Below are 24,867 nucleotides of genomic sequence, written 5' to 3' on the forward strand. Positions count from 1 at the left end.
AGTTTAAAGCATCTTCTAGCATAAACAGTGCAGATACGGATTAGCCATGGAGGTATTAACACAGAAGCCTGGAGACCTTGGCGTTCCCAGCACAAACCAGCCTGGGCGAATGTTCCCTTTCCATGTGAATCACGGCTTTCAGCCCCGCTCACTGTCTTATGTACCTTTTCATTTGCTCAAGCCCAGCCAAACCAAACCAGGGATCACCAGTGGAGAGAACTGTAAATGTTTGCAAACGGTGAGCAAATGAGGAGAAAGCCCTAGATTTAGAGAGACACGAATGATTGTGTGCAGATATAAATAAACATTGTTCTCAGCTCAGCTTCTGTCAACACCTCAGCACTCCGCACACATTCATCCGAAGATAAATGAGCTAGTGTTACCCAGAGCTGAGGAGCTCCCAAAACCACCTGAAGAGGCACACGCTGTGCTTGGCTAAGCCTGTTTGCAAAACTCAGTCCCTGGAATACAAAGCCACCGCAAAGTACGCAGCCAGCTCTGAAATATGTGTGTGTTTCCAGACAGCTATGGAAGGCAAAACAGTCATTCCCTTTTGTTGCTCTACGCTTCACATCTTGGCAATGGGCACACCTGGAGTCCCACATCGTTTCCTCCACACCAACATTCTTTCCATTTTTTAATCAAGTAGGACGTGCTTATAACATAATATTTGTGAAAACACTATCAAAAAGAAAATTTTAAATTGCCTTAATTCTACCAGCCAAAGGCCACCATCCATACTGCTGAATGTATACTTCTGGAATTTTTAGAGCATACATAAAAATTCTTCAAAATCAAAATAGGATCATATTATAGGTAGTTTGCTTTGCTCATGCAAAGACAGCCTATGCACATTTTAGTGTTTTTTAATAAACCAGCAGTATTACCTCTGAATCATGTCTTTTGTTGAGGACTAAAAAATAGCCACCCCTCAAAAGGCACAACCCATCACAATGATATTGATCATTTTTCCACATACAGATATAAAACAATTTATTCAGTCAAGATGTATTGCTTGATGTCTATCAAGAATTACTTTTGAAGATGTGTGGTTTCAAATTTGCACCCCTACAACTAATTTTTAGTGGATATTTTTGTAGATATTTATTTCTATGAATCTATTATTATTTCTGTATGGTAAACTTTTAGAAATAGAATGCACAGATATGAATTTTTTGAAGCTTTTAATAGAATTTCCCTCCCGTTAAGAGAGTACACACATTTATATGCCTCATTATCCTGTATCCTAACAGCAAGTGATTTTCATTCCTTTTTTATCTTTGCCAAATCAATAGGTAGAATACTATGTCATTTTATTGGAATTCATACTTACTATAAATATTAATGATATTGAAGTTTCATTATGTTTGCTGAGATGATATACAACTAACTGTCCACTCATAATGTACATTTATTATTTATCTCTAAGATTGTTCATTTTAATACTGGTAACTTCCTGTCTTTTATATAGGGTGCAGTTTCATTTTTGATTGCTTTTTAATTTGATTTGTTGTTTGGGACACAGAAATGTTTTAAATGTGGGGGTTAAAAATACTTGAAAAATTTTTAATAAAAATGTTTTTAAAGTGCATATGCCATTATCTTCATGGACTTGTTGATATAAATCATACTTACATTGTCCATCCAAAACCTATATTTTTCTCCTATTAAATTTTTAGATTTCAGAGGCAGAGAGTAAGTGAGCAAGCTGTTCCATCTCCTAGTTCACTAATCAAATGTCTGAAATGGTTAGGGCTGGGCCAGGGCCCAAACTGCGATCCAGGACATCAATCTAAGTCTCCCATGTGCATGGTAAGAATCCAACTACTTGAACCAAAACCACTGCTCCTTAGGTCCACATTAGCAGGAAGCTGGGGTCAAGAGCCAGTTCAGGTACTCAAATCCAGGTGCTCCAATATGAGATACAGGTATGAAGGACTCCAACATGAAATGTAGGAATCTTAAGCACTAGGCTAAACACCTTCCTCTAATTTAAAAATTTTCATCTACCTCAAGTAAATTTTAAAATATTATGTAAGATCCAGGTCACATTTTTTCTCCCAAGTGATGATTTTTGGTCCCTGCAATGTTTTCCATAAGAGCATTCTTTCCACATTGATTTAACAAGCCTCCATTGCACACACTAAGTACTTATATAGCTTTGGTCTCTCGACTTTTTATTTTATTCCAATGATCTTGTTTACCTATTCTTGCACAAGTACTACCAAATTATTTTAATTTTATAATTCATTTTAATACATTCATGGAGAGCTCTGCCTTATTTTGCTTCTAACTTTTCTAACTCCATCTGGGTCCCCCACATGGATGGCAGGGACCCAAGTACTTGGGCCACTTTCCACTGCTTTCCCAAGTGCGTCAGCAGGGAGCTGGATTGGAAGCAGGGCAGCCAAGACTTGAACTGGTATTCATATGGGATGCCAGCATCCCATTAATACTGTCCACCAGGTTGTGTGTTAGCAGGAACCTGGAAAGCTGAGTGGCCCTGGGAATCCAACCCAGTCCTCCAATACAGGATGTGATCCAGGCAATCTAGGGAGCATCCTAACTATTGTGCCACACCTACCTCAAGGATAAGGAAATGCAGATAATATTTAGTGGTTGTAGCATGGACTTTGTAGTAGGCAGGACAAAAGCTCCCTTAAGGATGTCAATGTGATGGGCTGGCGCTGTTGCACAGCGGGTTAACATCCTGGCCTAAAGTGCCGGCATCCCATATGGGCGCTGGTTTGAGACCCAGCTGCTCCACTTCTAATCCGCTGTGGCTTGGGAGAGCAGTGGAGGATGGCCCAGGTCCTTGGACCCTTGCACCCACGTGGGAGACCCAGAGGAAGCTCCTGACTCCTGGCTCCTGGCTTCGGATTGGCGCAGCTCCAGCCATTTTGGCCAGTTGGGGAGTGAACCATCGGATGGAAGATTCTCTCTCTCTCTCTCTCTCTCTCTCTCTGCCTCTCCTCTCTCTGTGTAACTCTGACTTTCAAATAAATGAATGAATCTTAAAAAAAAAAAAAAAAAAAGATGTCAGTGTTTTAATCCCAGGAACCAGCGAATGTATGAGGTTAAAAGGCAAAGGGCACTTAAAAGGTAGCAGATGAACCTGACTTTAAATAGGGAGATTATCCAGGCAGGCCCAATGGAATCAGACAAATCCTTAGCAATGGAAGAGAAGGCAGAAGAGGCAGTGCCAAGTTGTGGGGCACAAGAACAACTTAGTCTGCCATTGCTGGCTTTGAAGGGGCTAGATGTCAAGGAATGTGTGTGGGTGCCTTAAACACCAGAAAAGACAGAATGACTTCTCTCCAGCCCCCTGAAGGAACACAGCCCTGCCAACACCTTGACTTTAGCTCAGTAAAACCTCTTTAGAACAACTGGCCTCCGGGACTGGAAGATAATAAACGCATGTTTTTAAAACACCAAGCTGGTGTGGCCTTGAGTCAGATGTGGAGTCAAAATTCTAATTTATGGTTCATTAATTATTTTAATATAAATACCCTTGGAAGAACTAGCCTAAATCTTGATTTCATTGCTTATAACATGGCTGTGATATCTTGCTTCAGGCAATGATAATAACAATAGCAACTTCATTAGCTGAGTACTACGGTCCTAGTAAGGGAGATAAGTAACCTACGTGTAGGGAATAGCACTCCTAGCTCATAACTTTTCTGTTAACTCACCAATACCACCTTCTGACGCAAGTACTATTATGGTCTCTATTTGAATTGAGGCATAGAAAGAGTTAATCGGCCAAAAATTAGAGCCATTAAAGGACAGGGCTTAGATTCATGTGCAGGTGGAGTTCAGAGCCCCTGCTCTTAAACGGAGAATCAGGTTATACTGGGTTGAGGGTCCACTTGCCAGGGAGATGAGCATCTTACGAGTAGGAGATTCCCAGCCCTGCCTATTTTGTGCTTCTAGCATACGGTTAGCCAAGGCTCCAGGGCAGGAGTCTCAACCCCCACCTACTCCTTCAGCTGCATGTCAGCTTTGCAATGGCTGTGGTTTCCTGCGTGCTGTGCAAACAAGCAACCAAAGACTTCCGTTAGCCTTAGTGTCAGTGCCCCATGCACTCACCCTCGGGTTCTGGCTCTGGATCTCCAGTTCTTCCTGGCTTAAGCATGGGGAGGAATGTCCTGGTTGAATTTTGCTTGGGGTGGGAGGGGTGCTCCCTCTTTTCCCATAGGTAAGTCTCATCCTTCATATGCCCCAAGTCACAAATGGATGGGTCCTTTTCTCAATGTTCTAATATATAAAATTATCCCACAGGGGATTGGTGCTAGGACTGCTGTGGATACTAAAGCATGTAGAGGCTCAAGCCTCTTCTATAAAATGGCAAAGGATTTGCAAGTAACCTCTGCACATCCTCCCGTATGCTTTAAATCATCTCTGTATGACTTAGAATGACTCGTAAAAATGTAAATGCTATGTAAATAGTTGCTATGCTGTATCATATGGGAGAATAATGACAAGGAAATAATCTATACACATTCAGTACAGTCGCTAAACAAAATATATACTCTTGTTTTTGGGGGGTGGTGGTTATAGTTGGTTGAATCTGAGAATGTGGGATTCTTGAACAGGAAGGGCTGACTATATGGCTAGATAGTTCTAGGTTTCAAATGGAGGCAATGTTCTTTCTCAAGAGAATCTGGGAGACAAAATCAGCTACATATGTAACTTCAAGTATCATCTTACATGGCAGTCCTCTTGTAGATATCTCCATGAGAACTTGGAAAACATTCAATGGAAACCGAGATGTGGGTTGAGGGAACAAGTTCTACTCCTGGTCCTCTCCTATCCAGTGCATATGGAAGGGAGTGGCAGCGCAACAATTTATTTTCCCATCAAAACTCTCATTATTAGCAACTGGAAACTATTGCAGTTGGGTTCAAATGTTTTTTCCCTCGGTTGCATAAAGCACAGAGTGTGAGCCAGAGTCTCATTTGCAGTTGATGTCCTTCTTGGTGCTCTGGTCCATTTCTGGCTCTCCAACACCCATTCATGGGTGAGATCTTATCTGTGGAAAAAGTTTTTCACTACTTTGGAGCAAACTGATATTAAATAAGGATTTTTGTTTCCATAAGGCTAAATGATTCCATTTAAGTCTCTCCCAGATTATATCCTTTTAATATTTGTTGGCCTTAAAATGATGTCTTTTATGAAATGATTACAACACTCGCTGGTAGTTTGATTTGATTTAAACACCCTTACAATGTTAAAAGCTGGCAATCCTCTGGTGGTTTTCAAATTATTTTTGAAATCTTTTTCTGGTCTGTGTAACCCCAAACCCTATGAACCACTGGAATGCATCTTCAAATAGTTTTCAACAAGTGGAATATTTTCTGAGCCCCTGGGTTTCTGAGAATGCCTGCCTGTCCCACGGAAAGACAAATTGCTGGTTATGACATTCTTAGCTCATCACTCCCTCCTCCCTTCCCAACCCCGTGGAGTCATTTGGCATCTAACTGTTGCAGAGGAAATGTCTGAGACCAGCACTAGCTTTTGTTCTCTTATAAATAACTTTTTATTGAATACTTTTCTTTTTACTTATTACTTTTTTCCTTTCTGAAGGCATCGTGCACCTCTCCCCCAATGAGCATGCCGCTGCAAAAGAGTATGTGGTGACTGATGACCAAGGCACCAGGCCTTGTATCTCCTAAGTGCAGATGCTATGGGCATAAAGAATCTTTACTATTATTCCAAGTTCTTGTCCCCACAGAAATAAGAATTCAAAGCCAAGGCATAAACGCAGTGCACAAGTGAGAACTGGATTTATTTAAGAGAGAGTGGTGAGCACTGTGGGGCAGTGGGTTAAGTTACCGCCTATGACTCTGGCATCCCATATGAGCACCGATTCGAGTCCTGGCTGCTCCACTTGTGTTCCAGCCGGATCCATCCTGGGAAAGCAGCAGCAGATGACCCAAGCACTGAGGCCCCTACATCCACATGGGAGACTAAATGGAGTTCCTGGCTCCTGGCTTTGGCCTGACCTGGCCCCAGCTATTGTGGCCATTTGGGGAGTGAACCAGCACATGTAATATCTCACTATGTCTGTCTCTCCCTCTGTGTGTAACACTTTCAAATAAATAATTTTTTAAAAATGTACATTTACACAAAAGTGTGGGCAACTCCACAAGGGGAGACACCTGTCAAAAGTGGGCCAGAGTTGCCTATGAGAAGAGAGAGTAGGAGGAGGCCAGAGAAGGACCCATAAGCAAGGTCCAGAAGCCTAAAAGCACAGGGCGCATTTCCACATGTATGGGTCCCTTTTATGTGGTAGGCAGTGGTGCCTTACTGGAATTTACAAACAGGTTCAGTTCAGTACGCATGAGGATTTTTCTGGGAGTTTCATGACACCTCCACGTGGAGCTTAACTTCTACGTGACCATCAAGGCATCTCCTCCTTCCTGGTCCCAGATGAGACATAGGTGCATCATGAAAAGTGAGTGTATTGGATTGACAGGTAAGGGGGTGGAGTTACAGCACAGTGATACACAGAAATTATGAAAAAAAATTCAGCTCAATTATTCCTAATTGACCTCCCTGCCTAGTTTCTTCATATCACAAATCTAGTTTCTTTTCTATAATAGCCACTGTACTACAGACAGTTATGGGTTGAAGAGTATCACCCATACCTGGGAACGTGCTCTTAGCTGGGCATAGGATCTTTGTAGATGTAGTCAAATTAAGGTGATGCTGTTAGGTAGGGGCTGATTCAGTGACTAATGTCCCAGAGGAAAGAACTTCGGATTCAGACACACACAGGCAGTTCCTTGTGCAGACAGAGACACAGAGTCTGAAAATGAAGGCAGAAGTTGGAGTTTTGTAGCCACAAGCCAAGGGGAACTACCCTGGGATCACTAGAAACTGGACAAGGTAGGGAAAAATCCTCCCCTAGAGGGTTCGGAGGGAGCAGGACCCTGTCGACACTTCCAGCTTCCATAACTAGGGGACAGTTCACATCCATTGTTGCTTTAAGTCACCCAGTTTGTGGTACTTTGTCACAGCAGCACTAGGAAACTAAGACAGATGTTGCAAACACTTTGGATTTCAAGTGCTTTATCTGTAAAACGTGAGCAATAATGTGTTTTAAGGTTTACAGATGGTTGAGAAGATTAAACGTGACAGCAGGAGACAAGGTATGTAAATTCTGGCACATTCTGTCTACTAAGTAGAATGGGTCGTTTTGTTACCATCATCAGTGTCACCACTACCACCACCGCCCACACCTTCCTTTTTTTTATGTTCTTGTAATTTTTACACACAACCTGCATGATTTTTATAAAATAATAAAATCACTTAAAAACTAGGGATTGCCAGGCCCACCATCAAAGACGTTTGACTCAGTAGGTCTTGGATGGGCCTCTGGAATGAGTTACTGTTTGAAGGTGTCCAGACATGAACACTCATTAAACACTGAAAGTTCAATGTAATTTAAGTGGTAGACCTGGTATTACTGTCCCTATTCTATAAATATGGAAATCAAGGTCAAAGGAAATTGAACCCAAGTCAGAAAATGTAAAATCAAGTAGTTTTTTTTGAGGCTGAACTTCAATAACTTCACCAGTTTGATGAAATGTGAAACTCCAGCCTTAGTACGAAAAAATCCCAGATAATGAGAACTCCGTAATACATAAAATATGGGAGACAGTCCAGTAGGAGGATTAAGAACACATGCTTTGGAAGCAGACAGGTTTAAACTCTAGCCGTGGCACTTACTTTCTGTGTGAACTTGGAAAAATTATTGAACCTTTGGAGAGCTCGGGTTCATGTGAAAATGGGCATAGCATCGATCAGGTTTCTCGTGAAACGTGAACGAGGCACCATGACAGACCATTATTTTTAGCACAGGGAGTACTGAATGAATGTTACATTTATGCAGTGACACTCATTTTCAAAAATCCATACTATCTTCTGCTATTGACTTGCTATAAAGATACAAATGCAGGGATAAAGGTCCACAGATGAGGACTAGGAACTCACTTTGGAAAAGATGTGATGCTCCTGCTGTCCTAGTAGCTTAGATTATTATTCTGAAAGTAACTTACCTGGAATTCTTATTAATCGGCCTTTACCAAGGCTCCTTATATCTTGCAATTCTCCATTATTATAATACCAAAAGGTCATTTGCCAGAGTACATACAAACTAATTTTAATAGTTCCTCATAGCTAACAAAAAAAAGTCTTTAAGGATGCTTTAATGGGTATGATTTTCTCAATCTGTAGTGCTCAATAGGATTTGTTTCTGTCTATACTTGGAACATTCCATCGTATTCTTCATCAGCCTCCAAGATGCTGAGAAGGAGGAAGCAAAGAAAGGAATGTTTTCCTGGTAGAAAATTGGGCATCCTAACATCACCAAAACGATTAGCAAGAAACAAGGTAGGAAATTAACCTGTACAAAATTGCTTCTTTTATTTTTGTGTCATTTAAACCACTGTACATTTATCTTACATTAGAAACAGCCACCATTTTCAGACTAGTTTTTGTTAAAGATTATATGCCTTTTGGAGAGCTGACATGATTCCAGTTGCTTCTCCATATCATTTGCTGTCGTAATTTTTTTTTTAAAACATTCATTTATTTTGAAAAATCAGAGTTACAGAGAGAGTGAGAGAAAGAATCTTCCATCTGCTGGTTCACTCCCCAGATAGCCACAATGCCCAGTGCTGGGCCAGACGGAAGCCAGGAGCCAGGAGTTTCATGCAGGTTTCCCATGTGGGTGGCAGGGGTCCACACACTTGGGCCATTGTCTGCTGCTTTTCCCAGACCATTAGCAGGGAGCTGGATCAGAAATGGAGCACTGTGGCATAGCAACTTAAGCCTCCACCTGCAGCACTGGCATCCCATTTGGGCACTGGTTTGAGTCCTGGCCACTCCACTTCTGATCGAGCTCCCAGCTAATGGCCTGGGAAAGCAGTGGACGATGGCCCAAGTGCCTGGGTCCCTGCACCCACATGGGAGACCTGGAAGAAGCCCCTGGCTTCAGATCGGCCCAGCTCCGGCTGTTGCAGCCACTTGGGGAGTGAACCAGCGGATGGAAGACCTCTCTCTCTATGTCCTCTCCCTCTCTCTTTCTGTAACTCTTCCTCTCAAATAAATAAATAAATCTTAAAAAAAAAAAAAGTAAAGCAGTGACAACATGAACTGGTGCCCATATGGAATGCCAGCATCGCAGGCAGTGGCTTTACCCACTATGCCACAATGCTGGCCCCAACGTCCAGGTAAAATTATGACGGCAGGTTGCTCAAACCCTTGTGCCACTCACTGAATGTCTCATTCAGGATTCAATGAACAGAAGACCGTAAAGTAGCCTAAGCAACACAACACACCTGTAGCAGTTAAGTCTGCAGATGGATGTTCCTGGCTTGGTGCAGGGGCTCAACACTGTCTTTTAGAAACGTGGTTCTATTTTTTCCACTATGCCTTCCTCAGAATGTTTTTATGTCCAGATGCTTGTGACCTCACGGTTGCAAGATGACTGCCCGGTTCCAGAAGTTATATTCTTATCTCTGCTTCCTGAGAATATAAGAGGAGGAAAGGTCATGAGAGCAGCACCTCTCTTCTCATGCCCAACTCTTTCAACAGTAGACAAAACTGTACCCCAAAATCTCACCAGCAGGTTTCTACTATCTCTTTAGCTACAATTGGGTAACCTGAACATCTCCAGGTGTAAGAAACTCTGGGAGTATTACCAGGCAAGGTTGAGTAAGATCCCTCTGCTTGGGGCCAGCTTTGTGGCACAGTGGGTTAAGCTGCCATCTGCAGTACCAGCATCACTTATGGGCACCAGTTCCAGTCCCAGCTGCTCCACTTCCAATCCAGCTCTGTGGGAAAGCAGCAGAAGATGGCCCAAGTACTTGGGCACCTGCACCCATATGGTAGACCCAGATAAAAGTTCTTGGCTTCAGCTTGGCCTGGCCCTAGCCATTGTGGCCATTTGAGGAGATCACTCACTCTCTGTTTCTAATTCTGCCTTTCAAAGAAATTAATTTAAAAAAAAAAAAAAACAGAGATTCTCTGCTTGACTTAAAGCAATCATGATTCGTCTGCTGGGGGTTGACATTTTGCTTCTCTTATCAAAATCAGGGTCTGTTTAGTAAAAAGGCAGAAGGTCATAGCAGTGAAGAGAATTTGCTGGAGTGCCTTTCCAAGCCACCCTACTCCCCACTTTCTCCCCTGCGTCCTGAATTGACTTTTTAGTATCCCCAAAAGTTGTGTAATGCCATGAGCTCTAGGGAGTAATGATGCGAAAGGGCAGCTGGCAGGCTATAGCTGCGGTGTAGGGTCTGATTGGAGTGATACTGAATTAGGATACCATCCTGATGTTATCAATCACTTTGGAGCAACTATCAAGAGACCCAAAGGACAGACTGAAGCTATTGAAGCTCACTGGAGGCTGACTGGAAACTCTAATCTGTATACTTAGAGTGCAGAATCTAACCAAAGAACTCCCATCAGTTATCCACCCTGGTTCCAAACACAGCCTTCCATTCTGTGCCCAGATCTGGGGTTGTGTAAATGATATTGCCTCTGCCAAGAAGTGGCTGTAAGGTGGCAAGACTGGGACAGAGAGAAGGAACGTGTGCTTCCTCTCCACTTCCCATCTGACCGCAGTTCTAGTGAGCGCCACCCCAAGGCTTCTTGGCTCCTGAGAGCAACTGAGCCCTGTTTGCAGCTCTCCTCTCACGCAAAGAACCGCCTTGAGCTTGCCCCCCTCAGCAATAAGAGCACCAATGGTGTAGGGACTCTTGTGCCGGGTCTGAGTTTCAGCTCCTCTCTTTCAAAGTTGTACTAACTCTAACCTCTACCTATTGTTTCTCTAGTAACAGAGGCAGTCCTAGCTTCCATTATTGATAGCTCATTTATTTTTCACCCTTTGAGTTACCTAGCAAAACTTTGTATTACACGAGCCTTCCTTCTATTAAACCCTCTGCTCAAGTAACTGGTAGGATTTCTGTCTTCTGACCCCCATGGCTGTTCAGTAGGGTGAAGTCATGAAGAGACCATGGAGAGCAAGGTCCTGAAGTGCTCTACGCTTCCCTCTGACCAAGTTAATGTCCTTTGGTAGCAGCTACCTCCAATGTATAATTCACCTTAATGGTATATTGCTTTGAACTAAGTAGCTTGGATTAAGTAAGTGCAAGTGACAGAAATCCAAAGTAACACTGTATTAAACAAGTTTGAAATTTATTTCTTCTTCACCTGTTTCAGATCTGAAATGGCAGTTCCACAGACACTGGGCATCTATATTCTACCCATCGTGTTATTTTTCTGGCTTCAACATATGGCTTGTGCCTCCTGTTCAAAGATGTTGTTCAAGTTCCAGCCACCTCATCTATATCCCAGCTAGCATGGAAAGATAGGACTGCTTCCATTACAGTTATTTAGAAGTCAAACATGTCACATATATGTGTATCCCACTGTCCAGAATCACTTACAAAGTCACACCAAGGTGCAAGGGAAGCTGTGAAATGCCTTTATTCTGAACAGTTAGGTCTTCTACTCTGTATAAGGAAGGAATAGTTATTGGTAGATGACAAGTCATCCATCTAACATGGTAATTGTTACTTCTGGTTTGTCTGGGTAATTTAATAAGCAGTTTATTGAGAGAAAAGTTTACATTCCATACAATTTACCTATTGCAGACAATTCAATAGTTTTCATTATATTCACAGTTGTGCATCCTTCACCATAATCAATTTTATAACATTTTCATCCTCCCTCCACAAAAGCAAACTCTTTATTTATTAGCAATCACTCCATTTTTCCTTCCTTCTCCACCCCTGTCATAGGCAGCCATTAAATTACTTTATCTCCATGGATTTGACTTTTTTGAACATTTTATACAAATGGAAGCATCCAAAATGTGGCCTTCTGTAACTAGTTTCTTTCTAGTTTCTTGGTATAATGTTCTTATGCTTCATTCCTGTTGTAGCAGTATCAGTATTTCATTCCCATTTTATGGCCAAGTATTTCCCTGGATGGATATAGCACATTTTACTTATAATCAGTTGATGGACACTTGGTTTGTGCCCACTTTTTGGCTATTATGAATAATGCTGCTATGTATAATTTTTTTGTAGACATATGTTTTTACTTCTCTCCATTATATCTCTGGAAAACAGATTTTACTGCTGGGTCACACAGTAGCTCTATGTTTAACTTACTGAGAAATAACTGAAATGTGCTCCAAAGTGGCTATATGATTTTACGTTCCCATCAGCAATATATAAGGGTTGGAATTTCTACACATCCTTACATTTGTTACTCTTTGACTTTTTGATTACAGCCATTCTAGTGAGTGTGAAGTGGTATCCCATTGTGGTTTTGATTTGCCTTTCCCAAATGACGAATGATGCTAAGCTCCCCCCGACTATGATAGATCTTTTTTTGGGAAAAATCTACTTAGATCCTTTGCCAATCTCTTGGTTTTAAGATTTTTTTAAGCTACATAGTTCTGTGTCACCTGGTTACATCTTGCATAGATTTTTGCCAGATTTTTCCCCTTAACTTTTAAGAGAAATCTGGAACTTTATCTATTGTTGGAAATTCAGCAAGGCTTTGAAACATCTATTCGAAAGTCACAGCATGTGGTATAAATTGCAGATTTAATTCAGTATTATATATGTAAAAAGAATCTCTGAGGAGAAATTTTATTTGAAAGAAAATGGGTAGAGGGCTAGCATTGTGCCGTAGCAGGTAAAGCTGCTGCCTGTGACACTGCCATCCCATATGGGCACGGGTTTGAGACCTGACTGCTCTACTTCCTATCCAGCTTCCTGCTAATGTGCCTGGGAAAGCAGCCAGCAGAATATGGCCCAAGTCCTTGAGCCCCTACTACCCATGTGGGAAACCCAAATGAAGCTCCTGGCTCCAGTCTGGACCAGCTCTGGCTCTTGCAACCATTTGGGGAATGAACCTGCAGATGAAAGATATCTCTCTACCTACCCTACCACCCTGCAACTCTACCTTTCAAACAAACAAATAAATAAAACCTTTAAAAAAATGGGCAGCCAATATACAAAATAAAGTGAGACTAAAATACCACTGTGTTTTGAGCCAAGTGCCAAAACAGTAAGGAAAATTAGAAGTCAACATCCAGGCTCTACAGAAGGGGCGCAGAACATTTTTTCTGCCAAGGGCTATTTGGATATTTATAACATCATTCACAGGCCATACAACATTATCAACTGAAAAATGAGCCTGTTATAAATTTATTGAATTTTGAGTCCCACCTGCAGTTGCCTTGGCAGGGCCAGACCAGATGAATTTTGCAGGCCTTATCTGGCCTTCAGGCAAGACATTCACCACCGGGGCTCTAGAGTTTTATAACATTATTTTTAAGAGACAAGATACAAAGTTTTACTGCTGATTATTTGGAAGTCATGCTTTAAAATACATTAGCAAGTAAATAACTGTAGTTAAAGATCACATGAATATACAATAAGACAAGTCTCAGTAATTATGGGATAATAAAAACAATGTTTTTAGCTAAACCTAATGATTTTCTATCTCTTAGCAAAAATAATGCTTTTAATTCTTTGTCTCTTTCCATAAGCAATACTGAACAAAATAAACAACAGGTAATGGGGAAAAAGCCCTACAAAATATCTTTGCTTTGTTTAAAATGTTAAGGCCAAAGTAACTGTGTAATTGTGAAGGTCTACACCAGTCATTAGTGAGGACACTATAGGCAGAGGGAGGGATAAAAATGATGACACTATGAGAAGGAAAATATTGATTCGGGTGTCTAGAATCAAACTTCTATCACTCAGAGCAAAACCACCTAACAGTTCTGGACTTCAGTTTCCAAAACTACGAATGCAAAGGTCAGGCTGTATGGATGCCTGTAGTCTACCTCTAGAAATCCTATGAATCTCTAATGACTAAATAGCAGAACTTGTCTATGGCATTTTCTATGGAAATTTTCTCAGGAAAGTAAGTCTGATCAACCCAAATAGTCCCAAACCAGAAAGCCTGGCTCAGTCATGGTATTTCACAAAATGAGTTGTGTTCAAAATATTCGGGAAACAATGGGATGAACAAAGTTGTGATGGATTCTTTTACTTATTTATTCAAAATGTATTTCCCATTTCTCCCTTAGTTTAACATTCATGTGAACTGGGACAGCAATATGTGTAGGTCCATAATGATGAAGTGACTGGCTTAAGCTGTCACCACAATCCTGTTCCCTGCTTTCTCAGCCTCCCTTGCAGCTATGAGTGGCCAAGTCAATGAACGCAGCCACAGAACATTATTCTTTCCAAAAGCACTTTCAGGAATTACTTTTCAGAAGCATGGTAATTACAAATGTTAGACAGATATATGTATTTTCTAGTAAAGCCAGAATACGCTAATCTTTTAGACTCTTCTTCCATAAATCATTTACTCTGGTTTCCTTAAATAAATAAAAATCTGTTTATCCAATGGAGTATTTTGTCATACCTTGCCCCCATTTTTGTAAAAATTTTTAAATGATAGAAAAATCTGTTTGCCAAGAAGGTATCTGACTATTAAACTTCTCTATCATAAACCTAAACAACTTGGAAATTCCTATTTTTGAGTACACAAAATCTAATATTCACATTAATAAAAACTTTTAGACACAGTTGTGTTGTCACATGAAACCTGGAACCTAGGATTCTCAGTTCTGTGTACCAAAATCACTGGTGGTACTTTAAAATTATAGTTCAGTCTCCATCTACCCCACACCTCTTCTGATTCACACTTGGAGGTGGCTCAGGACCCTGGTAGTTTAAGTTTTAAGGACAGCCAAGACTGAAATACTGTGCTTTATACATCACAGAAGCTGAGGCTCTTCAAGAGGCTTTAGCTGAATGAGGCCTTACGGCATGGTGAAAATAACTCTGTAACAGGTATAGGGGTTCTGGCCTTGGTTTTGGCACTCAGCAGTTAGTTGACTTTGGCCAAAGAACTTAAAAACTCTTTGAGCCTTAATGAGTCACTCATAAACAGGACAATTTTTGCCCTGGATGTAAATATCAACTGTTTATAAAAGCATGTAGAAAGGGGCTGGCGCTGTGGCATAGTGGGTAAAGCTTCCCATATGGGCGCTGGTTCGAGTCCCGGCTGCTCCACTTCCGATCCCTCTGCTATGGCCTGGGAAAGCAGTGGAAAATGGCCCAAGTCCTTGGGCCCCTGCACCCGCATGGGAGACCCCAAGAAGTTCCTGGTTCCTAGCTTCGGATCAGTGCAGCTCCAGCTGTTGCAACCAATTGGGGAGTGAGCCAGCGGATGGAAGCCCGACCCATCCCTCCCTCCCTCACTCCCTCCCTCCCTTTCCCTCCCTCTCTGCCTCTGCCTCTCTGTAACTCTGCCTTTCAAATAAATAAATCTTAAAAAAAAAAATGGAAAATTACAAGGAATCTGGAAACTTATTTTTTTCAAAGATTTTTATTTAGTTATTTGACAGGTAGAGTTACAGACAGTGAGAGAGAGAGACAGAAAGGTCTTCCTTCCATTGGTTCACTCCCCAATGGCCATCATGGCCGGAGTTACGCCGATCCGAAGCCAGGAGCCAGGAGCTTCTTTCCTGGTCTCCCACCCGGGTGCCAGCGCCCAAGCACTTGGGCCATCCTCCACTGCCCTCGCGGGCCACAGCAGAGAGCTGGACTGGAAGAGGAGCGACTGGGACTAGAACCAGGGGCCCATATGGGATGCCGGCGCTGCAGGCAGAGGATTAACCTAGTGTGCCACCGCGTCGGTCCTGAAATCTGGAAACTTCAGACTGTTATCCTCTTTGTGGAGTGCCCTTTCCCGTCCTTGCATGTTGAAAAAATCCTATTGCACCTTCCACTGAGAACTCTTCTGAAATCTTTGGAGCCCTCTCTACCCCAACTACACAGAAATGTCCGCACCTCAGGGCTTTCCAGAACCTTCCACATCACCCTTTCACATGGACCGTCCTAAGGACAACCCTGCTGTCCACCACTGGCATAGGGTACGCTCCTCTCCCACCGGGAGCCGTCTTCTCAGTGCCCCTGTCCCTAGCAATGCTAGCCCAGGTGGCCCAAAATGGCCACCACCTCAGCCCGAAAACAGGAACTACCCTTGTAGAACCAGCTTTTTCAACAGCGGAGTCTTTTCTTCAATGCGCTTTCACTGGTCATGGAGATACTAGGGGACTTCAAAAGTCCGTGGAGAAACAGAACTAAAACAAGTTTATCTGGGTGCAAACACTATTTGAATTTCATGAGGTTTTTTTTTTTTTCCCATAGTAGGCGTTTCCCATGGATTTCAAAAAACTCTTTTGCATCCAAACAAGGCTTTAATTCCATTTTTCCGTGAGCTTTTTGAAGTTCCCTTGTAAAGGGAGGGCTGCCGAGCTCTGCTGGAGTAACCACCACGGATGATAACTAATTTATCGCTGCCCATTCGTGGTAGGCGCCTGCGGCACTAAACTCCCACATAAAACGTCCACTGGATCCCCATTCTACCACGAGCTGAGCGGGGTTCGGGCGCCTTCGTCACTGGCTCAAACACAGGCCCCACGCCAGAGCCCCAAGGCTGAGCCACTCCCCGCACCTTCTGCACCCAGAGGCGCTCTGAGGCTCCGTTCCCCGGGTGTGGCTCGGGGACCAGACCCCTCGAGTCCACCCCGACTCCCTTTTGACAGCGAAGGTGCCGCCGCGGCCACTGCTCGACCCGGAGGAGAGCGGAGGCACCGCCGATGTCTTCGGGGCGCTCCGGTCCCCAGGACGCGTCGTAACAGCACCGGGGCCCTGGCTCCGGCCGGGGCCGTCTGTGCAGCTCTGCCGCGCCTTTTTCCCCGGGAGGACCCAGCCACACCACGCTTTCTCCCAAAGTTTACCTCAGACGCCGAGCCCTCAGCCCGGCCGGGAAAGCCTCAGAACACCCACAGCAAGAGCAAGCCCCTCCCACTGGCCGCCGCCGGAAGTGACGCAGCGGATGCGTCCCTCCTCCCGCAGAGGGGGCGGGGAAGGAAGATGGCGGCGCCCAGCAGCCGGTGAGGGCAGAAGACACCGGGACCCTGGGGGGCGGCCGAACGCGTCCGTTATGGCCGCATCCCCGCATGCTCTGTCCTCACGCCTCCTGACAGGTACTGGACCCGCCTCGGGCACGATCTGGGGAAAATTCTTGCCTTTGTGCCACGTGCGAGACCGTGGTTTCCGGCTGCCTGCAACCTTGGGAGCCCTTGGAGAGGTCGGGTCAGCGGAAGCGGGGAAGTGACTTTTGGGGTAGCCTGGAGGGAGGAGGCCGTGGAGCGAGGGGCCACCCTTGCACTGTATCCCCAGTGGTCCGCACCGTCTCCTCCATCGGGGAAGAGTGGGCAGGGTCAGGTGCTTCTCTGGCTTTTCAGAGAGTGAGAGTTGGAAGAGAGGGCAGGACCTTAGGGCTCCCCAAATCTCTTAGTTTATCAGAGCCTCGCTTCCCAGCCTTCCCTCCTGGCTTTCCTTGTAACTGAGAACCTTCGCTTCAGTGTAGAGTGATAACGATAAGGACAACTGCAGACAGCAGGACAGACCCCCTCCCACCCCCTGCCCCAGACTTTGCACCATCAAGCGTGGTCCCTGATGTAAGCCCTCCACTTGAAAGACCCGTGACAGATGTTATATTGAGCTGAGATGCTCATCCCTACCACTTGGCAAGGACTCAGCTCAAATGCCTTCTGTGTCCCCTTATCAGATCACCGTATCTAAAGTAAGGCTCCCTCACAGTCTCTTCTGATATCAGCCTTTATCTTTCTTTCATCATGATTAGTACAATCTATTGTTGTTTATATCCTGGTTTATTGTGTGTTTTTCCCAACGAGAACAGAAACATTTTTTCTTAAAGATTTTTATTTATTTGAAAGGCAGAGTTACAGAGAGGCAGAGGCAGACAGAGAAAGAGAGGTCTTCCATCCACTAGTTCACTTCCCAATGGACTGCAACGGCCAGAGCTGGGTTGATCCGAAGCCAGGAGCCTCGTCTGGGTCTCCCACGTGGTTGTCAGGGGTCAGGGACTTTGGCCATCTTCTACTGCTTTCCCTGGCCATAGCAGAGAGCTGGATCGGAAGTGGAGCAGCCGGGTCTCGAACCAGTGCCCATATGGGATGCCAGCACTGCAGGCTGGGCTTTCACCCACTGTGCCACAGCGCTGGTCCCCAGAACAGAAACTTTATGGAGGCAGCAACAATATCTGCCTCTCTGGTTCACCTTTGTGTCCCCAGTGCCTGGGACTGGGCCTAGTGTGTGTTATTGTCTTTCCGTAATTATTTATGAATGGAGGAAATTTATCCTGGTGGTACTGTGGAAGAAGAAATTGGGAATTGTTTTGCCCTGAGTATTTTAGGGTGAGAACTAATGGCTGGGTGGGGAACGTATCGCAGATGATCCCCATTGGAGACCATATAGGAGAAGCCAGGAACTTTCTTCTGGTCATATCCCAGAAACTACTTACAGGCCTACCCTACCACTCATGAACTCGGCATTATCTGGCGATGTTGGTCACTGTGACTCCATGAGACTTCTTCCTTCTTTTTCATGATGTTGTTTTGTAGATCTTTAATTGTCTGTGTAATCTCAGGGCAAATCACTTGACTTTTCTAGAACTGAGTTTACTCATCTATAAAATGGGGTTATTAAACGATGATCTCAAAGGCCCCTTCTGGTTTGTAAGGTGGGAGGGAGTGTAGGTCAAACAGGACCGGCCAGGGCTTGGTCATTGTGAAAGCTGGGGGATAAGTATGGGGTTTGTTGAAGTCTTCTGCTTTTTTATATGACTATAATTTTCCATAATGAAAAGTTATTTTTTAAGTTCTTATTTATTTGTTTCTTTGAGAGGCAGAGAGAGAGAGAGAGGTCCCGTCTGCTGGTTCACTCTCAAAATGTCCACAATGGCCAAGACTGGATCAGGCCAAATTCAGGAGCTGGGAGCTCAATCCAGATCTCCCACATGAGTGACAGGAACCTAATTACCTGAGCCATCACTGCTGCCTCCCAGGCCGTGCACTAGCAGAAAGTTGGAATCAAGACACAGTAGGTCAATCCTCTACCTGCAGCGCAGGCATCGCCTATGGGCGCAGGTTCTAGTCCTGGCTGCTCCTCTTCCAATCCAGCTCTCTGCTGTGGCCTGGGAAAGCAGTAGAAGATGGCCCAAGTCCTTGGGCCCCTGCACCCACGTGGGAGACCCGGAGGAAACACCTGTCTTCGGATCGCTGCAGCTCCGTCTGTTGCGGCCATTTGGGGAGTGAACCAACAGGAGGAAGACTTTCTCTCTGTCTCTCCCTCTCACTGACTAACTCTACCTCTCAAATAAATAAATAAAAATTAAAAAAAAAAAAAGAGACAAGTATAGAACCCAAGTACTCTGAAATGGGGCAGGTGTCTTAACCACTAAGTCAAGTGCCCATCCCCCCCCCAATTTTTTTTTTCCTGTTTTGAAGGCCCATGTTTCTTTACTTTGAATCACTTCTTAGTTACCTGTTACCATCCCTGACTGAACGTTCTTTGATCCACACCTTACACATTCATTCTCTGAGGCCTCCTCAAGAATTCTACACTAATAAGTGAATAATATGAATAATACACTAAGAGGTGTATAATTATCACCTCTGTGTGGTTTCTCCAGCTGCATCCCTCAGGCTAGCTGTCTTTCTGCCTTGGCTGTTCTGTATTTTCAGCTTTCTGTGGGATAATTCCATTTGACTGCCCCAACTGTCCCAGTTCCAAGAGAAGGGCAGCTCCACGTGGTATGGTGCTGGCTCCGCCTTCGCAAGGGTGGGGTAGAAGGAATTCATAGATAGCTTACGTTCTGAAGCTGGGAACACAGTCACCCAAAGATCTGCTAGTAAGTGGCCTATAGGACTCATTGTGATCCACTTGGAAGATCCTTTCTGACTGCCTGATGGGCAAGCAGTGTGATGGGAAGGGGTGCCAGGAAAGCTGAACTGGCACCGTATCATTCTTGTCTGATTTGGCTTCTAAAAGTTCAATATATTTTTTAGCTGCTGAAAATTTTTTGAGAACATTTCAGCTCTTTGCTCACTTAATTTTAAAAGCCTTATAAACATGAATCGGGGTTGCTGGTGAACAGTGGGTATTGTCATGTCTCCAGATTTTTTTTTTTTTTTTTTTTTTTTTTTGGACAGGCAGAGTTAGACAGTGAGAAAGAGAGACAGAGAGAAAGGTCTTCCTTTTCCATTGGTTCACCCCCGAAATGGCTGCTACGGCCGGCGCGCTGCGCTAGTTCGAAGCCAGGAGCCAGGTGCTTCCTCCTGGTCTCCCATGAGGGTGCAGGTGCCCAAGCACTTGGGCCATCCTCCACTGCACTCCCGGGCCACAGCAGAGAGCTGGACTGGAAGAGGAGCAACCAGGACAGCATCCGGCGCCCCAACTGGGACTAGAACCCAGGGTGCCGGCGCCACAGGTGGAGAATTAACCAAGTGAGTCGCGACGCTGGCCTCCAGATTTTCAATGTATTGATTAAAACTCTGTGTATCTTCAAATGTAGATTTGTTTGCATAAGGCTGAATTATTTTTCTAGATACTGATTCATTGAAATACAACCGATTTTGACCACATGAAGCATTTTCATCTGTAAATGCAATTTTCTAGTCGCTTGTCTTCTTACTGCCATTCTGTACGATCTCAGTCTGTCTTAATCCTGAGAGATATTTTCCAAGGTGGTTTGGAGACAAACTCATGTCCAATCACATGGAAATAAGCATGTCATACTGAAGTGAGGTCTGAGTATATGAGTTTAGTGGCGTGGCTTGTCTTCAGTCTCGGATAATTGCCATGTATTTCAAGGGGCAATGATAGTTCTCCTTTGCACAGTGCAGGCAAGCTCGGTGGGTGCCCCGGTTATCATGCACCATTTCACAACCGGATGGAAATACTCCACTAGCTGTTGTAGCAAAGGTGAGGAAAGGAGAGGCCCTGCCACCGAAGGACTAAAACATGGGATGGCGGAAACAAGTGGAAGCAGTTTGCATTAAGAAACTGCCGTAAAATGTAATATAAAGTGATGGAGTAGTTGAAAGAACATTTGAGAATTTGACAGGCAGCGTGGAGTACAAGGGAATGACGTAAACACAGATGATCAGAGTGGGAATGTGCAGTGTGTTTAGTGGAGGAGCAGGAGACAGAATTGCTTCAGTGAGCTGTACGTCCACATATGGGCAAGTAATGCAGTTTCTGGGCTTCAGGAAGGTGATCATTCACTATGTGAAGCATGCATTGGACAGGAAAGGAAGTTGCCGATGGCTGGGTGGCCGCTTGACTCATATTACCGTAGTCCAAGTGTAAGAGTAAGAGTCTAGGGGCTGGCGCTGTGGCGTAATGAGCCAAGCCTATGCATGCAACGCTGGCATCCCAGTGGGCACCAGTTGCAGTCCCAACTGCTCCACTTCTGATCCAGCTCCCTGCTAATGGCATGGGAAAGCAGTGGAAGATGACCCAAATGCTTGTGCCCCTGCACTCGTATGGGAGACCAGAGGAAGCTCCTGGCTCCTGGCTTCAGATCGGCCCAGCTCCAGCTGTTGCAGCCATTTGGGGAGTGAACCAGCAGATGGAGGACTTCTGTCTCTCCTCTGTGTCTGTAACTCTGCCTCTTGAGTAAATGAATACATCTGTAGAAAAAAATAAAAAAGATTAAGAGTCCATCAGGAGGAATGGGAAGAAATGGAGAGATTTGACTTAGGTTTCAGAGTTGACGGCACGTGGTGGCTGTTAGATCTGAAGGAAGAGTTCAGGGTGTTCCTGAACGCTCAGCAGGTAATGGCTCTATCTGCAACAGGACACAGAGCAGGTATAAGTAGGGGTGGAATGAAGTGTTAAAGACATGTTGGGGCCCATCCGTGTGGAGGTACCAAGAGAGCAGTTGGAAATAGGAGGAATGATTTCTAGGACAGGGGTGGGAGATTAGAAATTTTCCTACAGTTGCTTTAGCTCAGGAGCAATGTTTAGCATTCAGAATAGTGCGGCCATCACTGCCTTCAAGTGGCATACGCTGTAAGAAACTCAGAAACCAAAAGGGGAGAACCAGGAACCTTTGCTCTCCATGGAAGCCATGGGAGAGGAAGCTTTTTAATAGAAAGGGAGAACCCACAGTGTTGCATACATTGTCAAAGGTGTGAACTGAATGAGGCCTGGGACTGGCGTTGTGGCACAGTGGGTTCATCATCTGCCTGTGGCACCCCATGTGAGCATTGGGTTCAAGTCCCAGATGCAAGATCTCTCTATCTCTCCCTTTCCCTCCATCTTCTCCTGTGCCACTCCCTCTCTCTCTCTCTCCTTACCTCTGCCTTTCAAATAAATAAATGTTTTTTTCAAATAAATGTTTTTTTCAAATAAATAAATGTTTCAGGGTGAGGCCTGAGAGAGAAGCATTGGATTTGTTGATATTTGAGCAAAGTTTTAGTAGAATGATTAAAAGCCAGAGTTGCAGACAACAAACATTGCTTATTCCCATCAAGACTGATGGACTCCTACTTCACTGAGAGCTATGTCCTCTTCCCTTTTAGTTGTTTTATTCTCCATGGCCAAAATATTAACCTGAAGCACACATGTATTTCAATGTACTGTTAGGTGTTGAGGAAAACTGTGCCTTTCATTTTCTTCTTTTTGCAGAGGAACTGGGCTCATTTGATAGTCCTTTCTTTAGAAGAAAGATCTACAGTGTGATCATGTTAGCACTTAATATAATAAAAGCAAAGTGACCCTGAAATGAAAAACTTCCTCAGTCCTCATGAAGAATTACACTTAAACAGTGAGCAGGCTGATAAATTGCATTTATTTGCAAATCTGGATGAGATGATTTCAGGGCTTTGACCTGTCGTGCACTGTGGCAGTAGGTGGCTGGCTTTGCCTCTAGGTAGGTACAGCCATCACGCTCTTGAGAAGCATCAATCATTTTGCTCCTCTCTCCTCTTCTCCCTCTCCTGTAGGTTGCATGGGAGGATGTGTTTGGTATCTAGAAAGAAGAGCTCTCCAAGCACCCCCTGGCAAGTTTATGCGTCTCTTTAGGAATGTCCATCAGCAGTGGATTACATTTCAGCACTTCAGCTTCCTCAAACGCATGGTATGTTGAGACCATCCTTGCCCTGTTTCCTGGTCCCTTCTCTGTATGAGGGAATTTCAGAAATTCCTGTTAGAGGAAGAGTTTTAAGAAGTACTAGTTGAAAAAGGACTTTTCTTTAGTGTCCTCTTAAGTTTAGCAAAAGTTTTTAATCTCTTGTTTTGATTATTCTTAACTGAAACCAGAATGATTCTGGCGTTTGAGGTTCAAAGTATGATCCTGAACTTATTGATTAAGTTTGGAGAAAGATTGAAAACTTCTGCCATATTTTGTTTGACTTGGCTAAAATTAGGAAAAGCTGAACCGTTATGATACATCTTTTTAAAATTCTTTGAAGTTCTAGGAATATATGAGTAATAAAGAAATAATTGCTTTAATGGTGTGGCTGGTCTTGTTTTTCTTAAATCAGTAGTGCATTTGAAAATCTTTTTAACACATATCCTTGAGAATAAACTCAAATAAATTGAGAGTTTTTGTTATTATTATTTATTTATTTATTTATTTTGACAGAGTGGACAGTGAGAGAAAGAGAGAGAGAGAGAGAGAGAGAAAGGTCTTCCTTTTTCCGTTGGTTCACCCCCCAGTGGCTGCTGCGGCCAGTGCACCTCGCTGATCCGAAGCCAGGAGCCAGGTGCTTCTCCTGGTCTCCCATGCGGGTGCAGGGCCCAAGCACTTGGGCTATCCTCCACTGCACTCCCGGGCCATAGCAGAGAGCTGGACTGGAAGAGGAGCAACCGGGACAGAATCCGGCGCCCCAACTGGGACTAGAACCCGGTGTGCTGGCGCTGCAAGGTGGAGGATTAGCCTATTGAGCTGCGGCGCCAGCCCGAGAGTTTTTGTAATTTGCTGGACATTTTTTTTTTTTTTTTTTTTTGGACAGGCAGAGTGGACAGTGAGAGAGAGAGAGACAGAGAGAAAGGTCTTCCTTTGCCGTTGGTTCACCCTCCAATGGCCGCCGCGGCTGGCGCGCTACAGCCGGCGTACCGCGCTGATCCGATGGCAGGAGCCAGGTGCCTATCCTGGTCTCCCATGGGGTGCAGGGCCCAAGCACTTGAGCCATCCTCCACTGCACTCCCGGGCCATAGAAGAGAGCTGGCCTGGAAGAGGGGCAGCCAGGACAGAACCGGCACCCCGACCGGGACTAGAACCCGGTGTGCCGGCGCCGCAAGGCGGAGGATTAGCCTAGTGAGCCGCAGCGCCAATTTGCTGGACATTTTATAATGGACATTGATAATACATCTGAGAGTCCTTTATCTGGGTTGATTTTAATGATGTTGTGGGTAACATGATAACTTACTGTTAATTACCAGTGAGGGCATTTGCCATTTTCTCAAATGGAAGAGGGGCCTAGAGTGGCAAAATATAGCTAGAAAGTGATGGTTGCAGTACCAGCAATAAAATAGCATCAAATACATAATCTAAAGCCCTATTTGACATCTCTGTCATTTTTTTTAACTTATAATGTCCACTTTAACATTAAAACTTTAATTTAGAATCTTAATAAAACTCTGTTGATAAGAGATTTAAATTTTTTTTCTTTAAAGATTTTATTTATTTATTTGAGAGGTAGCATTACAGACAGAGAGGGAGGCACAGAGGTCTTTCATCACCGGTTCACTCCCCAGATGGCTACAATGGCCAGAGCTGATCCAAAGCCAGGAGCCAGGAGGTTCTTCTGCCTCTCCCATGCGGCTACAGGGGCACAAGCACTTGGGCATTCCAGGCCATTAGCAGGGAGCAGCTGGCAGGAACCAGTGCCCACATGGGATTTTGGCGCCGCAGGCAGAGGCTTAGCCCATACGCCAC

At 44.2% G+C, this 24,867-nt stretch overlaps 1 protein-coding gene and 1 long non-coding RNA gene across 2 annotated transcripts in view; one reads left to right on the forward strand and one right to left on the reverse strand.

Moving 5' to 3' along the window:
• The window catches only part of LOC133777295 (uncharacterized), a 38,784-nt gene extending 21,914 nt beyond the window's left edge, over positions 1-16,870 (reverse strand). Inside the window, exons 1-2 of the long non-coding RNA XR_009868513.1 lie at positions 16,850-16,870; positions 9,348-9,534 (exon numbers count right to left, since the gene is read on the reverse strand). This is a non-coding gene — a long non-coding RNA (uncharacterized LOC133777295). The remainder of the gene's footprint in view (positions 1-9,347; positions 9,535-16,849) is intronic.
• A 109-nt stretch (positions 16,871-16,979) lies between these two features.
• The window catches only part of LOC133776783 (protoheme IX farnesyltransferase, mitochondrial), a 145,071-nt gene continuing 137,183 nt past the window's right edge, over positions 16,980-24,867 (forward strand). The window contains exons 1-2 of the mRNA XM_062216014.1: positions 16,980-17,098; positions 22,931-23,064. Coding sequence (XP_062071998.1) covers positions 17,056-17,098; positions 22,931-23,064 — 177 coding nt within the window. The 5' untranslated portion in view covers positions 16,980-17,055. The remainder of the gene's footprint in view (positions 17,099-22,930; positions 23,065-24,867) is intronic.

This window comes from Lepus europaeus, chromosome 18 (genome assembly GCF_033115175.1).
Source record: "Lepus europaeus isolate LE1 chromosome 18, mLepTim1.pri, whole genome shotgun sequence".
Lineage (NCBI taxonomy): Eukaryota > Metazoa > Chordata > Mammalia > Lagomorpha > Leporidae > Lepus > Lepus europaeus.